This window comes from Pseudonaja textilis, chromosome 2 (genome assembly GCF_049901715.1).
Source record: "Pseudonaja textilis isolate UNSWEBS1 chromosome 2, rPseTex1.2, whole genome shotgun sequence".
NCBI lineage: Eukaryota > Metazoa > Chordata > Lepidosauria > Squamata > Elapidae > Pseudonaja > Pseudonaja textilis.
Genome location: NC_141991.1, coordinates 104893324 through 104909068, shown reverse-complemented (window position 1 = coordinate 104909068; position 15745 = coordinate 104893324). Strand labels below are relative to the sequence as shown.

At 41.3% G+C, this 15745-nt stretch overlaps 1 protein-coding gene across 2 annotated transcripts in view; it reads right to left on the bottom strand.

Annotated features, from left to right (window-relative positions):
* SEPTIN9 (septin 9) overlaps window positions 1-15745 on the bottom strand; it is a 272053-nt gene that overhangs the window by 170909 nt on the left and 85399 nt on the right. Inside the window, exon 1 of one of the 2 annotated variants that reach the window (XM_026702078.2) lies at window positions 11373-12227. The exons of the other annotated variant lie outside the window; for it this stretch is intronic. Within the exon in view, the coding sequence (XP_026557863.2) occupies window positions 11373-11394 (22 nt within the window). The 5' untranslated portion in view covers window positions 11395-12227. Of the gene's footprint in view, window positions 1-11372; window positions 12228-15745 lie in introns of those variants that run through there. 2 annotated transcript variants of the gene reach the window in all.

The following is a 15745-nucleotide window of genomic DNA, read 5'->3' as shown; positions in this document are numbered from 1 at the left end:
TGACACACGACCATTTTTCACACTTTACAACCATTGTAGCATCCCAATGGTCATGTCATCGAAATTCAGATGCTTGGTAACTGACTCATATTTATGACGGTTGCAGTGTCCCAGGGTCATGTGATCAATTTTTGCAAACTCCTGATCAGCAAAATCAATGGGGAAGCCAGATTCACTTAGCAACCGTGTTACTAATTTAACAACTGCAGAGACTCTCTGTGGCAAGAAAGATCATAACATGGGGAAAAACTCACTCCCCTTAGCAACAGACATTTTGGGCTCAATTGTAGCCATAAGTTGAGGACTACTTGTATCAAACAGCTGATCCTAGAAACTCTAAGGTGGTTTTCTAGATACCATGACCACATTTTCTTGGAAAAAAATAAAGGACCAGCCTGAAAAGTAGACAAATCTAAAAGAGATTCATATGATCAATATAATGAAAGAGTCCTGTTTTAGTGGAGTTTTACTTAAATATTATTGTGCTTAAGTTCTCTTTTGAAATGACTGTCATCTCCAAAAGTTAATAAGCATGCAAGTCCTGAAAGGTTAATCTAGGGCATTATAGTAGTTCTTGAAGCAAAAAGGGAAATAGTCTCTCCTTCCATTCCACTTGAATGAGACAACTGGATTGAAGTTACTTCAGCACTGGGCATGGGATAAAATTCTCCATCCCGTATGAAAGCGTCAAGCTAAGTAGTCTAGGAAAACTATGCAGTGTAGTTTTTCCTCAAAGGGAGAGGAGTGGCTAGGTAGATCCAATGAGTTGCCTACAGTTGCTGCTACTGCTCCCCAGTGTCTACCTCTGGGAGAAGTTGTCTCATTTTGCCTAACAACTGGCCAGGCCCAAGTATGGAAAAATCCCCACCAGGTCTGTAGTTCAGCTTTGGCAGCTACTATCTCCGAGTCAGAGCCAAATTGGCTCAATACACTGGGGCTCCAGCACAGAAGGACAGCTTTGACAGATGTGATGTGCTCAGGACGGAGAGCTTGCTATAACTTGGATGCCTCTTTCCCTCCCTCCCTTCCAGACATAATTACAATTGCACAGGCTTTCTGCATAGCGGTGCATTCAGTACAAAAGGGCAACGCATACTTAAGGACTTACTGCGTATGGAAAGTCTCCCATGACCACGGCTTGTCCAGGTGGCACAAAAAAGAGAAGCCTGTTTCTGCAGAAACATTTATTTCTACAAACTCCAGAGCCCAACTGTTTGAGGAAGCGGGAATGCAGAATTGCAAGGATTATGGTAATTATTCTGTATTAGGGCTAGGGCCTCCATGTGATGTTTAATTGTCACCTGTCCAAAATAAGGAAATACAACTTTAACCCTGGAAGAGGTAAGTTCTACTCAAGCTAGTCTTGCTCATGGGCTGGAGATCAAGTGAAGACAACACCATGGGGATATGATAGGACAAAACAACTGCTGCCAGGACCCATTTGTTCCTTGGTTAAAATTCAAATGGGGAAAGATCCTGTAAGGTACTTTCTTCCCTTATTCCAATGCTGTATGAGAGCAACCGTCTGGGGCATAACATTTGTTACGTTGTGCTGCTTTGGAAGGAAGGCAGAGAACTGCAATGATCTGAAGCAGAGGCAGGGTAGGGATCAGCAATGAGGCTCACCAGTATATTTTTCTGTTGACACAAGAGTGAGTAAACAAAACTTCATTCCGATGGTAGGAAAGGGCCATAACCGAGTCCTGTAGGACTTCTTAGTGAGAAATTGGAAGTTAGTATATCTGTGGTCTACCACGGGAGTCTGATCTTTTTCTACAGAAGCATTTGCAGATATCTGCCAAGCTCAGGGTCATTCTTGAAAATAAAGAATATATTTGGGTTGGTGTTAGCATGCTTGTTCCTAAAATCAGGTGGAATATGTAGTATATTGAGGGATGATGGAAATCCAAGTCTCAATGGATGAAAGCCTGATTTTTTCCAAAATGCTGATATTTTCCCACACAAAGCATTCAGAGCACTTTTATATTCCCAGCAACAGCATTGCTCTCTTCAAGTCTTGTCATAGCTATTTTTTAGCTTTGCATAGGAAGAAGGAGGATCATAGGAAGAAGGAGGACTCTTAAATGGCACATAAATTGCAATTACATGGGATTATTTAATGTTACTAGAAATTTCTTTTTTGAAAATCTAAGCATCATTTTCACTAAGCAAAATATTTTCACGCAACCCTTTTAGTTCGAAAATGTAGACTGAAATGTTCTCAGAGCTAATATCATGCTCAATGAAATGGTCATTAGATTATCTCATCTATGCAACTGAATTATGGGTCATCAACCACATCTAGCTGCAAGGCATAATGCAATCGTGTCCTGCCATATTTTTAAAAAGTCTTGATGAATCAGCCTATACTTTACCACAAATGATGTGCTTTTACAGAAAAGCAATTCACAAGCACTAAGAACCTATAATATCACAAATAAGGAACAGGCAAAACTTGATGAACCATAAACCCTTTAACATGTAATGCTTTATCTGTGTTTTTCTACAAAGCACAGGGCAGGGCGAGAGGGAAAAGCATTTTCTCAAGATTAAAACACTTTGAAATTGCAATATAACAGTACACTTGAATTTTCAGAATGGTTCACACAATCAGAAGTAGACACATTAATTCCACTTGTAAATTGAATTCCAGGAACCAGATTTTTCCCAGGAATCCTATGTTCCAATTTCCATCCATCCATTCAGTGCAAATACAGCTGTCTGGATACAGAGACTGTTCTACAGAAGGTGCAATTCTCCATGTTTAAGATCAACATCAAATGGATATACCCCTGCAGAGCTGAATAGGCATTAAGAATTACTTCCATAGATTCTTCTGAAACCATAGAGGTCAGGGGGCAAAGCCAGACAGCTCAACTTTCACACAAGATCTCTTCATAGGAGAGAGTTCTGAGGAGAACTAGAGAGTTGTTGGCAAAGGTGCTGCAAGTTATTTTAGTGGCTTGTACTAAACCACTGCTTATTAAATAAACCCCCAATTGTATAATTAACATTAATATTTCTGAATTCAAAAAAAACCTGGCATGCAGTAGCCTGCAATCATTACAAGTTCTTTACATCATAGAAGAGTATCCAGTATTAAATTCTAAAAGTTCTAAGATTCCAAGCCCAATATTTTAGCCAATGTTTTAGTCACTCTGTTGCACCACTTCTCAGGCCCTAGAGAGTCTGTGGTTCTTATGAAAATAGGTAAATAGCCATTAGGTTCTTCAGAGCCATGCCATTGGGGAATAGTGGTAAAATCTTTAAAATAAAGGCTCTCCGGCAACCCTGGTGTAGACAGGACATGCTTACTCCATTGTATGACTCAGGAGTGGTTCTGAGAAATGCTTTGAAGTGGTTTAGACCCAGAGAGGCAGAGTTTGAAAATGAGAAAGTAAAAAATACATCACAGTAGCTCTGTAGCATACCACGTGCCTTAAATTGTCCCCCTGAACATATCTGAAATATCACAGGGAGGCCAAACAAACCCAAACCTCTGGTTTGCTTCTGATTTGGTTTTGTCCTTTCCAAGCTTACCATCCCAAACTGTCATACCGTCTTTAAAAAAGCAAATGGAATAGCAAAGCATATAAAATGAAAGTGCCTCTCCAGTGATTTTTAGGGCATTCTCTCAAGAGAACTAAAACAGGGGATCATGCAAACTTCCAAAGAAATTATATATAGTAAGGGTTTCCTGCTTGAGCAGAGGGCTGGACTAGAAGACCTCCAAGGTCCCTTCCAACTTTGTTATTCTGTTAAATTACCCAAGGATACTTTGTTGTAAGCCACAATCCAAGTATGGAATGAGTGAAACCCAGTACTAAAATATGTGGTAGAGGAAGGTGTGCCATTGTGGTGCAGTGGTTAGAAGACAATATTGCAGGCTAACGCTGCCCACAGCTAGGAGTTTGATCCTGACAGGCTCAAGGTTGACTCAGTCTTTCATCCTTCCAAGGTCAGTAAAAAGAGGACCCAGATAGTTGGGGGCAATATGCTAACATTTGTAAACTGCCCAGAGAGGGCAGTAAAGCATCATGAAGTAGTATATAAATCTAAGTGCTATTGCTATCTTTAGACAGAGCAGGAAACACCTGTGTGAAATCTTGGAGAATAATTGCAATGAAAAGCTACTGACCTGGTCCTCAGCATACCAGTGTGATAAAATTAGTCCCATCACCCCTAAACAGCATATTGAGAATGATGGACTTCGGGGAAGAACCAGGATTGGCTAGGCTCATGTAGATATATTTAATCCAGGCATTTATAGCTAAGCTTTGGTATAGAAATGTCAAGAAAGACTCCTAACCTAGGGATGCCTAGACTTTCAGCTAAGATCTAACATGTCAAAATTGTGCTTGTAGAACAGGACAGATTAAAGAAACAACAGTCTTATTTTTCCCAGAAAGGTTTGTAATGTGTCATGACACCTCTCTGATATTCACTTCAATCTGCACTGGTTTACTCTTAAGAATCAGAGCACACCTATGATAAGGCGTCACAATACAAGATTACAATTTGGATGGAGCCAAATTGCCCACACCTCAGCCATCTTATAGCCAGCAAGGTTACACTTCATTTGCAATTCACTTTGGTCACTTATTATTTCTCTCATTGAAGAGTGGAAAAACCAAAACGGCCATGGAGCGGACACTGTTTTCTATATGTCAATATCCCAAACTACATCATAGTCTCAGATAACCATACTAAATGAAATAGAGAGACACTGAATCTCTCTTTTGCAAGTTTGTGCTTGTGTACCAGTTGCACAAGTCTGCACTTCCCTGAAAAGAGCAAGTTTACAAACTGGGAGTTCCTTGATTTTCAGATAATACTGGATTTGCGAGTGGAAGTTGTAGAGAGAGTATTCCAGCTCTGTTGAGATCGATGGATTATAATATCTCTCGGCCAGGGGTGGGATTCAAATTTTTTAACAACCGGTTCTGTGGGCATGGCTTAGTTGGTGGGTATGACTTGGTGGTCATGTGACTGGCTGAGCGTGGCCAACTCAACATCACTCACATGAAGGCATGCATCTCCTTGCCTGGCCTCTCATGACTGTGGGGATGCTGCAGCAGTCGTAAGTGTGAAAAACGGTCATAAGTCACTTTTTTAGTGCCATTGTAACTTTGAATGGTCACTCCACACAAGCAAAGTACCAGCAAGGGAGGGGGAAAAAACTCCAGATGTTCCTGAGACAGGAAGTCTAGTCCTGCCAAGAATGTAATAAGGGTTAACGGAGAGGCAGTTTCTGTAAGCAACACCAGAATGTTTCCTTCCTGCCTTCCTTACAGGATTACGCCAGTAATTTCTTCTAACAACTGGTTCTCCGAACTGCTTAGAATGTTAACAACCGGTTCTAGCAAATAGGTGCAATCCTGTAGAATCCCACCCCTGCTCTTGGCTGCTATTTATATTTAATTTCTTTTTTTGTATTGTATTTGCTTTATTGCTTTGATTTATGATTGTTCATCACTCAGTCACTGGTTTGACATGGGTGGCTATACAAATTGAGTAAAATAATAGAGGCTTGTGTGCCAACTGTGACCCTTCCCAAATGAATATTTTGTGACAATGATCAATGTCTTGGATACATCCTGACTGCAATATGCTCTATATGAGGTTAACTTGTAAAAAAAAATCTGGAGTGTGAAATTGTACAAAATTATTTATGGGTACAAAATACTAAATTATAGCATTAAAATATTTAACATATGAAACATCAAGCAATCTACCATGACAATTTCACTCACTGGGTAAACTAAATCTTCACATCTCCAAAATCATTCCTGAAGAGTCAAGTCTTTACAATCCTTTGAAAGCTTAATAATGTAAAGAGGACTAGATATTCAGAAGTAAGCGGTTCCATAAATGGAAGGCCATCACCAAGTAGGCTTCCTCCCCAGATCCCTGTAGAATGGCATTTTCCTAAAGAGACCCTCAGCAAACCCTCTCTTCCACGGGTGGTCAGTTTTAATATAGAGAAGATAATATATATACAGACGAATACAGATGAACACAATACAGAAGCCTGATGATGGCAGATGAGATTCTGCTGAAACGTTGCTACAATATTAAAAGCACAACTACAATGACATGGGAAAATACCCGAACAAAGCTGAATATCATACATGTAAGTACTCGCTAAAACTTAAGAATATATATAGATATAGAGATAGAGATAGAGATATATAGATATAGATATATAGATATAGATATATAGATATAGATACAGATATGTGTGTGTGTGTATGTAGGTCTAGGTGTATGTATGTATGTATGTATGTATGTATGTATGTATGTATGTATGTATGGTATTCAGCTTTGTTTGGGTATTTTCCCACATCATTATAGTTGTGTTTTTAAAGTTGTAGCAACGTTTCAGCAGAATCTCATCTGCCATCATCAGGCTTCTGTATTGGGCTTCTGTATTGAAGCCTGATGATGGCAGATGAGATTCTGCTGAAATGTTGCTACAACTTTAAAAGCACAACTATAATGACATGGGAAAATACCCAAACAAAGCTGAATACCATACATATAAATATCCGTACATACAAATACATACAAATACATACATACATACATACATACATACATACATACATACATGTCCTAAGCCACAGAGCTTTAGAGGTGACAGCACTCTAAAGCCTAGGTGGCAACCAATGTAGTTCTCAAAGTGGCATGTTACCTGAGAAATTTTGGATCTATCCATAACCATATGGTTTGAATCCCTAGCACCACATAACGGAGTAAGCGCCCATTACTTGTCCCAGCTTCTGCCAACCTAGCAGTTCTAAAGCACATAAAAAATACAAGTAGTAAATAGGGACCACTTTGGTGGGAAGGTAACTGCTCTGTACACCTTTGGCATTTAGTCATGCCAGCCACATGACCATGGAGACGTCTTCGGACAGCGCTGGCTCTTCAGCGTAGAAACGGAGATGAGCACCGGCCCCTAGAGCCAGAAATGGCTAGCATACATGTGCGGGGGAACCTTTACCTTACCTATAACCATAAAGACTACTTGTGCCAGTTGAAGCTTCTCTATGATGTCAAGGTCTTCAGGGACATGTAGAGTATTCACCCCATGTAGAGTGAAGTGAAATATTGAAAAGAGCATGAGTTATCATGCCCAAAGTTTCAAAATCCAGACATGGCAATGGGCACATGAGATGCAATTGCATAAACACTCTATTTCTACAGCTTCAACTTGCTAACATATTAAAAGAATCTCATGATGACTGGACTGAAATACTTCTTTATTGAGCAGCCTGTTCAATTAACTCCTGATATGGATCTACCCAGTAATTAAGGGGATACGCTTTTGAAGATGCTTCTGCTGTCAAAGGTCACTGGTCTGGCATTAGCAGACAGTAGTCTTTTTTCCTGGCTAAGAAAAGCATTAGAGGACAAATTCTCTAAGCATTTCAAAAGTCTGTAAATATCTTGTTCAGGAAGATTTTAATAATTATTTGACCCCACTATTAATAGCATTTATTTCAATTTGTATTACATTAACTTCAGTTAGCCACCTTGAGTGTTCATCTAACTCTAAGCAAAAAGAATGAGTGGATGAAGGCTTCAGGATTTGTTAAATATTTCACAAGGTCTTTGAGGTTTACTGTCACAGAACAATGAGCTGGTGCATCATTTATACAGTTCCTTTGTGTGGTAAACCAGTGAACTGAACTTTTTGGTGAAATATTTCTGTGCCTTTCCTGGACTGATTCTGGCTATCCAGTTAAGTCATCAGATTCTATTGTACAGAAAAAAAAATTCGTTTTAATATAAATTAGGTCAAATAATTATGTAATATCCTAAACTCTGAAGCGTTCCTATACTTTGACTACTCTTTCATTAGCGCTACTGATTCGCAGGACTGTATAGGTAGGACATAATTCTAAATAGGTGCTTTGGCATGTGCCTTAAAGAAAATGAGGCAACAATTAAATTAGCCACATCTTTTTCCCAGATTTGCTCTGGTACCTAATGCAACTGTCATGTGATCCTGAGGGAAGAGGTTTTTGCTTTAAAGTGTGTATGCTCCTTCTGTTCTGAAGTATATTTTTAGCACCAAAGCTGATTCATTATTGAGACCTCCTGATTTGTCACTAGTCCTAGTTCAGACTTCCTATCTTGTCTGCTATTGCTAATTTATATTCTTTAGATTACTAAAGATTACTGATTACTGACTCATTCCATATCTCCTCATTCCTTGTTTATCCCATCCATGATTCAGTCCTGACAGACACACATGTAGTAGAATACTAATAGGGTTCCTGCTAGGAGGTGCTCAGCTTAATAACTCTCCCTCTCAAATGATCATCCAGAGTAAGAACTAATGAAAGGATAGCAAACAGCTCCAAGTTCAGTACCTTGATTTTTTGGGAGGGCAGCTATGGCTGACAATGGTTCTTATTTTCAAGGTATTTTCCAAACATGGAGTGGATAGTTAGGAATAAAAACATCTGCACTATTGTTCTCATCCTGGTCATTCATATTTTGAACTGTTACCATCAGGGAAACGTTATAGGTGTCTTAAAATGACTAATAGACTGAGAAACAGTTTCTTTTCCAAGGCAATAATTGTCTTGAATCAAACAATGCATTTGTGATTTAATCCTATGTATATAGTGGCATTTTTCAACTTTAACTCAGTAAATGTTTTAAATAGGTTTTACACTAGGTTGTTATTATTATTGTTATAATATCTGTACTGTGATTGTGATGTGGTTTTTGGGGCACTGTGCTGGAGTAGCTTTCAAATTTCATTGTATTTGTGGAATGCAATGACAATAAAGGTATTCTGTTCTGTTCTATGCTATGCTATTCAGTGGAATCTGATCAACACAAAGGCACTTAAAAATTAAAGCAGGCACCAGTCATTGAAGGTCACACAAACAAATGCTATCTATTGCAGTTCCCTTTTGCAGAGTGCATTTCAACAGAAAACCAGTAATTAACTGACCCCATATCTGCCATTTTCCCTTGATACAGATCTCATCAAATTGCTTTTCTGGTCCTTTTGGATCATAATGAAGAGCTGTGGTGGCGCAGTGGTTAGAATGCAATACTACAGGGCTAACTCACTGCTCACTCCATGAATTCAATTGTGAAGGGCTCAAGGTTAACTCATCCTTCCATCCTTCCAAGGTCAGTAAAATGAGGGCTCAGATTGTTGGGGGCAATAGGCTAACATTGTAAACTGCTTAGAGAGAGCTCTAAAGTGGTATGTATATAAGTCTAAGTGCTATTGCTAATGATGAAACATTCATGGTTACAGCTTTATTTATACAGTAGTTTGTACAATTGTACATTTTTGCAAATTGGTGGAAGAGGACCTATAATCCCTTCCTGGAGATAAAAGCATACAGAAAAAAAAAACAAATAAGGCTATTTATTTGAGACATATTTGCCACATAGGACTACTTAATTCTCCCTAGTACTTTGAAAGAGGGAGAAAGATTAAAGTAGGATGGTAGCTAATCAATTTAGGGTTTTTTTTTCCTTAGTCTGATATGCTAGCTGGGAATTTTGGGAGTTGCAGTCCAACACATATTAAACATTGAAGAATGGAAGAGGTTTATTGGATGTATTTACTGCTGCCTAAATCAGAAATAGAAGTAGTGTTCCCTTAAGCAATAAGGCTGCTGTTAGAGCCACTGTAAATGTGCAATTCAAACTTTTCTTCTTCCAGAGCCCAGATTAAACCAGCACTGGGTTCACTTTTCCTTTGCCACTGTTGCACTCCACCCTTGCTTGGTGGTTTCCTCTAGAACATGTGGTTTTGCTTCCAGTGTGAATATACAACAAAGTTAGCAACGCCCAGGAGAGCTGAATGACTTCCCAACTAGTGTTTCACCCATGCCAGGGAGAAAGACGGGTTTTGAAAATTTGAGGGAGACACTTGCCTGCCCTGCTGTCGAATATATCTCAAAGGTAGGTTGATTACAATCACTGTAACTTCATCATCTAGAAGAACAGAACAGGAGCTTTCCTCAACACCATTAAGTGGCAGAATTCAAGGCTATTCTATCCATTTCTGGCTTATTTTCTTGCTAGTCCAACTCTCCTACTGTTGTTTCCCACCCTCCCACAATGGTTGTGTTGTTTAATGACTGAGGGACCAGCAGCAGACTCTCCCTTGAGGCATGGACCCTGATATGGGCTCAGCCATGTTGAATATTGATTACAGTCCCAAATTCTATTCTCTAGATAGAGTTGTAAGAACAGGAGGAATCGCACCTAAGGCTACTTGGTGAATTCAGGGAAATAATAAGACGCGAGTGACAACATATCTCTGCTGTTATCTGCTGTGTCACCTGAATTCCATCCATTAACTCTGTTGTTTACAGGTAAGGTATTTTTAAGACCTCAAGAGACCAGCTCAGCGATTCTTTCAAAGATACCAACCGCTAAAAGTATTGCAAAAACAGATGTCTCATAAACCTGCCATCAGTCCAGGGCTGAAAAATAATGAACAAAGTAGCTCCAAGGCTCTAAGGGAGAGTCAATAGCTGGTTATTGTGTCTACAGTGGTGACAGGTACACAGTGGGCCTATTGTGAGCCTCTTCTTTTACTTAGCAATCAATTTACACCTTGTCTTGAGCAAGTGGACCTCTGTGGAGAATGGTGGTTTCTCAGGCATAGGCCATTAGCAGAAAAGCACCCTGTCAAATATACTTGATGATGAAATACAGGGCCCAAGAGCAGCAACCTTCTAGTATAATGTTTCCTACCTAGGGAACATGCATATATCCAGGATACTCTCCCCTAGCAACCATACCCCTCTTGTTTATCAGCCAATCCTCCCTGTAGCCATATAAACATCTCCGGAGGACAAAGGAGTAGGCGGGAGAGCTTCTGCCTTTCACACAAGTTTTGGCATGAAAGCCAGAGCTAAACCACAACACACAGGCAAACAAAGCAAGCAGCCAACTTCCAGGACATAAAACCATCCTTGAGCCACCAGCTGGGGTAGCCTTTCCCACTCCTCCCACTCCCAAGTCCCACCAACCTTTCCCCCCACCCCCAAAACTGTCAAAGTCCAGGCAAAGAGACTTCCAGAAGGGCCATTCCTTTCTCTGGCAGAAGGGGGTGGGGGGAGCCAAAAATTGAAGGAAGCACCAACGGGATCGAGAAGCCCAACACTTTGACCCGTGGTGGGACTCAGTGAGACCATTCAGGAGGGGGAAGGAGAGTAGAGCTAAACCAAGGTCATCCGGGACTGCCGAAATGCCACAAGGGTTGTGCTGAGATTTTTCCAACACAGCCCAAACCACAGGAAGGGGTGAATGGGGGAGAAAGGCAGAGGAGGCACCACGTCTACATAGCCACAGCCAAACTATCCCAGCCACTCACTCACCTGTAATCCGGTCCCTGTCCATGACTGGGAAATAGATTTAGCATCCACGTGCTCCGAAGTGTATTTAATTACTTTCCCTGCTGCTGCTGCTGCCGCCTTTTGCCTCTTCGTCAAAACCAAGCTAAACAAACGTCCCCAGCCGAATTTCTTCAATGGGTTGCAATAGCCAGCGCCTCTAGATTACCACATTTCCGTGCGCGGATCAGACGCTTCTGCTGCCAGCTGAAGCAGCTTTGTACCATTGAAAGAAAACGAGCGAAAAAGGAGAGATGCCAAAGGCATGACCCAGAAAGAAAAAAAATAAAAATCGGAACACGCAATTTCTCTTCCACCACCACCTCCTATCTCCCCCACCCCACCCAAAATATATTCCGCCACGTGCAGGGCTACTGAGAAACCCAATTCTCCCGCAAGACTCTCTTAAAGGCACAGCGCAAGCCCTTCCTCCGGGACAACGCGGCTCGCTCGACTTGTCATTTAATAATCAGCCGGAAGGCGCTCGGCAAAACTGGGCTCCTTGAAACAAAACAAACCACTGACTAATCCATCGATATTAAACGGCGTCCTCGGATTTCTCCGGGCTTCATTCGCTGCCGCCGTTTCTCCTCCTCTCTTTGCGTTTTTTCTTTCTTTCTTTTGGCTAGACTAGAGCATATAAAGCCCTCCAATCGGGATTTACTCCTCCAGTCAATCTGGCTTTCCAACTGCTTTTTAAAAAAATAAATAAATTTAAAGTCAGTTTCTATTTGCTCTTCTGTTCTGCTGACTTCAGTCTTCGGCCGAATGACAAGAGAGAATCTCGCCCGTCTGCTTTGCTCCCAGGGAGGATTGCAGCACTTCTCTGCTCCTTGCTGAAGAGGCTTTTCTTCCTCCTCGGTCTTGGCCAGAAGCCACAGGGTTGCCTTGGCACGAGGAACTGCCTGTCGGACTTTCCCTTGTCCCACGGGCCAATAAGGCTGAGCGGTTGCAGCTGGCCTCGAAGTGACAGGCAGGCAATACAAGCTGCCTGGCTCTTGGGGCTGCTGCAGATACCCTTCCCCCCACCGCCACCCACCCCAGGCAAATTGGGCTTACTGATTACTGTCCAAAGGGCTCCGGGTGTGGGCTCTGAAGGCAGAAATGCAATTGTGCAACCACCGTGACCTTAGTCACAAGACTGGATATTATGGCCCATTTCATAAAGGGCTGACTGAGAGTTGGGGAAGCTCTGGCGAAACAAAAAGCAAAGAAAGGATTGTTCTCTCTTGGGAGTTTCAGGGAAGAGATCTTGGGTGCTTTTGCAGTTCAGAGGGGCAGGTTCGTAAAGAATTGTTTTCAACGATTGAAGGAACTCAGCGAGCCTCAGCTAGGCCAACACCAACCCCTAAATCTATCCAACGGGAGGGGACCAGAGCACTCCCAATGTAAGTTAGGCTGGGATGGACCACAGAGGTAGGTCTGGAGAGGCATGGGGAGTTTGCTGGGGGGGGGGAGTCTTTTTAAGGTCAGTGAGCAACTTGGGATTCACTAAACAAAACATGGGGCTTGATAAAATGCCCCTGGTTCAGCAAACTGCCTCATGAAATGGGAATAGCTGGTGAATCAGGCCAGGAGTTATTTAGTGCTTTGTTCCTTTTCAATGTTACAGTTCCGTCCACAAATTCCCCTTAAATTAATTTTAAAGATCCTCTGTCGTATGCAATCAAAAACATCCCATGTAAATTTATACATGTTTTTTAGGAAGGACTTACGGAATAAACACAGGTTCCTGCCAGTTGCTACTTACGAGATTGCCCTAGAAAAATTCAACATGAATAGCCAATACTAATAAGTAGGCCTCTACTGGAAACTCTCCAGAGGGAGTTCTGGAAGAAGTAAAATATTCACCAGACTTGTAGAACAAATGCTTACAAATCTATTTCTGCTTAGCTAGTCCACAAAAGAGGCAGGATCCTCATAACAAATATCTCTAACAGTTTGATCCTATCAATCAATTAATTAGAAGGGATGGATATATGTGGGCCTCTCAGCTCCACCCTTTTAGAGAACAGAAATTGTAGTGCTTTATTGTGCTGCATATATACTTTACAATGCATTCAGTTTGAGAAGGTGCCTTCTCCAACTGTTTCTTTTCTGAGTCTTTCCATGACTGAGAACATTGACCAAGGCAGGAACTCTAAATTTAGGGCTGCTCTTGCCTGCTTGACCTATGCTAAGTGGGATCATTGTCCATGTTGGACATTTTTGCAGCTAACTCCCAAAAATGGCATTTATCTTTGGGTTCAAGGGGATGATACTGCTGTATGGAGTGAGTCATCTCCATTCCAGATTATTAAAATGGATGAATCATCTTCCCATGGAAGCAGAAGGGCTTATAAAATCCCTTTCAGTATTGCAGCCTCCACATTTTGCCATGTACTGATCTACATGCATGCTTGCCTTTCTACATTTCTCCTAAATATAGCTTTCTGGTTATTCAAAACCCAGGGTGGAGAGTCAACTAAGGCTGTTCCTTCAAAGAAAGAGGGGGAAAAAAGGTTGAGCTGCAGCCACATTGAAAATAAACTTCTGGACAATAATAGAAGCCCTTTATATTGTGACACTTGCATGTCTTCTAAAATTGTAGCATATTCATAGGGAAGAAAGGACCATGGAAGTCAGCTAATCTACTTTGTGTACACTGCAGGGTCTGTAACATTATCTCTGACAGAAAACCAGCCTCTGTATCCCCCAACAAATGAGTTTTTTTTCCATTTAATGTGACAGCCTGTTCTATTTTCTGACAACTCCAACAAAAGTTTCTCCTAAACCAACTTCCTTGCAGCTTAAAGATGATGAGATTGAGAAATACCAAGATCGAGACTGGAGCATGTGATCTTGTGGCCTCACTAATGTTGATAAGAGCCACTTTGGCCATTAGGCCAAACTAGATTCCCTGCACTTATTTTGGGATGAATCCTTCCTGGATGACATAGCACAAAACAGAACCACAGCAGAAAATGCTATAAAGTTATACAATTTAAACCCCACTGTATGATGTAATAAAATATTACATCAAGTTCAGGCTGTGCTAAGAGCTGAATCTCAGTAGATATTTTGTGAAAGTGAATTGAAATAGTCCACCTAGTAAAAAAAACAGCAGATGCAGGGTGTTCTCTCTCTCTCTCTCTCTCTCTCTGTGTGTGTGTGTGTGTGTGTGCGCGCATGTGTATTCTTTGTCCCCATCAGCTATATTATTATTCCAGGAAAGTACACCAAGAGGAAGTCTGTTGGCTTATTGCAAAATTTTAAGGTCATCTTGAAATTACTTCAGGCCAGCACATTCATGACTTTAAATGACAGTATCCACAGGCATGATGTTTATATGACCCTACTTTGTCCAACTGAAGGTTTAAAGGCAGCATCTTAATACCATCCAAGCCAAATGTCACTGGAACAGAACTCCCAAAATTTGAGATTAGTGGTTGTTTCTAGCATTCTAGGGGAATTTTGTGATAGTTACCACGAAACATTTAACCAGTCCTAAGACATCAATTTACTGAAAGATGAATTAGTGAAGTTTAGCCACCTCCTCTTCCCAGCTGCTGTCACCTCCCAACATCATTGTTTTCTAAGGAGCACATGTTCAAATAAAGAACTAGCAAAAGCCAGCCACTATTTTTATCTCCTAAGGTGTGGCCAGTGAAGCTGGAGCTGTCCTTGGAAATAAGAAATGATGCCACAGGCTCACAATCTGCTCTGCAGCATGCCTGTTTCCATCTTCTTGCATCCTGATAGGGAAATAAGTTAGAAGGGAAGGAGTTTGTCACACACCAAGACAGACCACTGCAATGTGGACTCTACCCTATAACCAGGGGTGGGATTCTACCAGTTCGCACCTATTTGGTAGAACTGGTTGTTAACATTCTAAGCAGTTCGGAGAACCAGTTGTTAGAAGAAATTATTGGCCTAATCCTGTAAGGAAGGCAGGAAGGAAACATTCTGGTGTTGCTTACAGAAACTGCCTCTCCATTAACCCTTAATACATTCTTGGAAGGACTTAGACTTCCTGTCTCAGGAACTTCTCTGGAGTTTTCCCCCCCTCCTTTGCTGGTACTTTGCTTGTGTGAAGTGACCATTCAAAGTTACAGTGGCATTGAAAAAAGTGACTTATGACCATTTTTTACACTTACAACTGTTGCAGCATCCTCACAGTCATGAGAGGCCAGGCAAGGAGATGCGTGCCTTGATGTGAGTGATGTTGAGTTGGCCATGCCCAGCCAATAACATGACCACCAAGCCACATCCACCTGGTCACCAACTAAGCCACACCCACAGAACCGGTTGTTAAAAAATTTGAATCCCACCCCTGCCAATAACATAGAACAGGGCTGTCAAGCTCACCACCCGTGGGC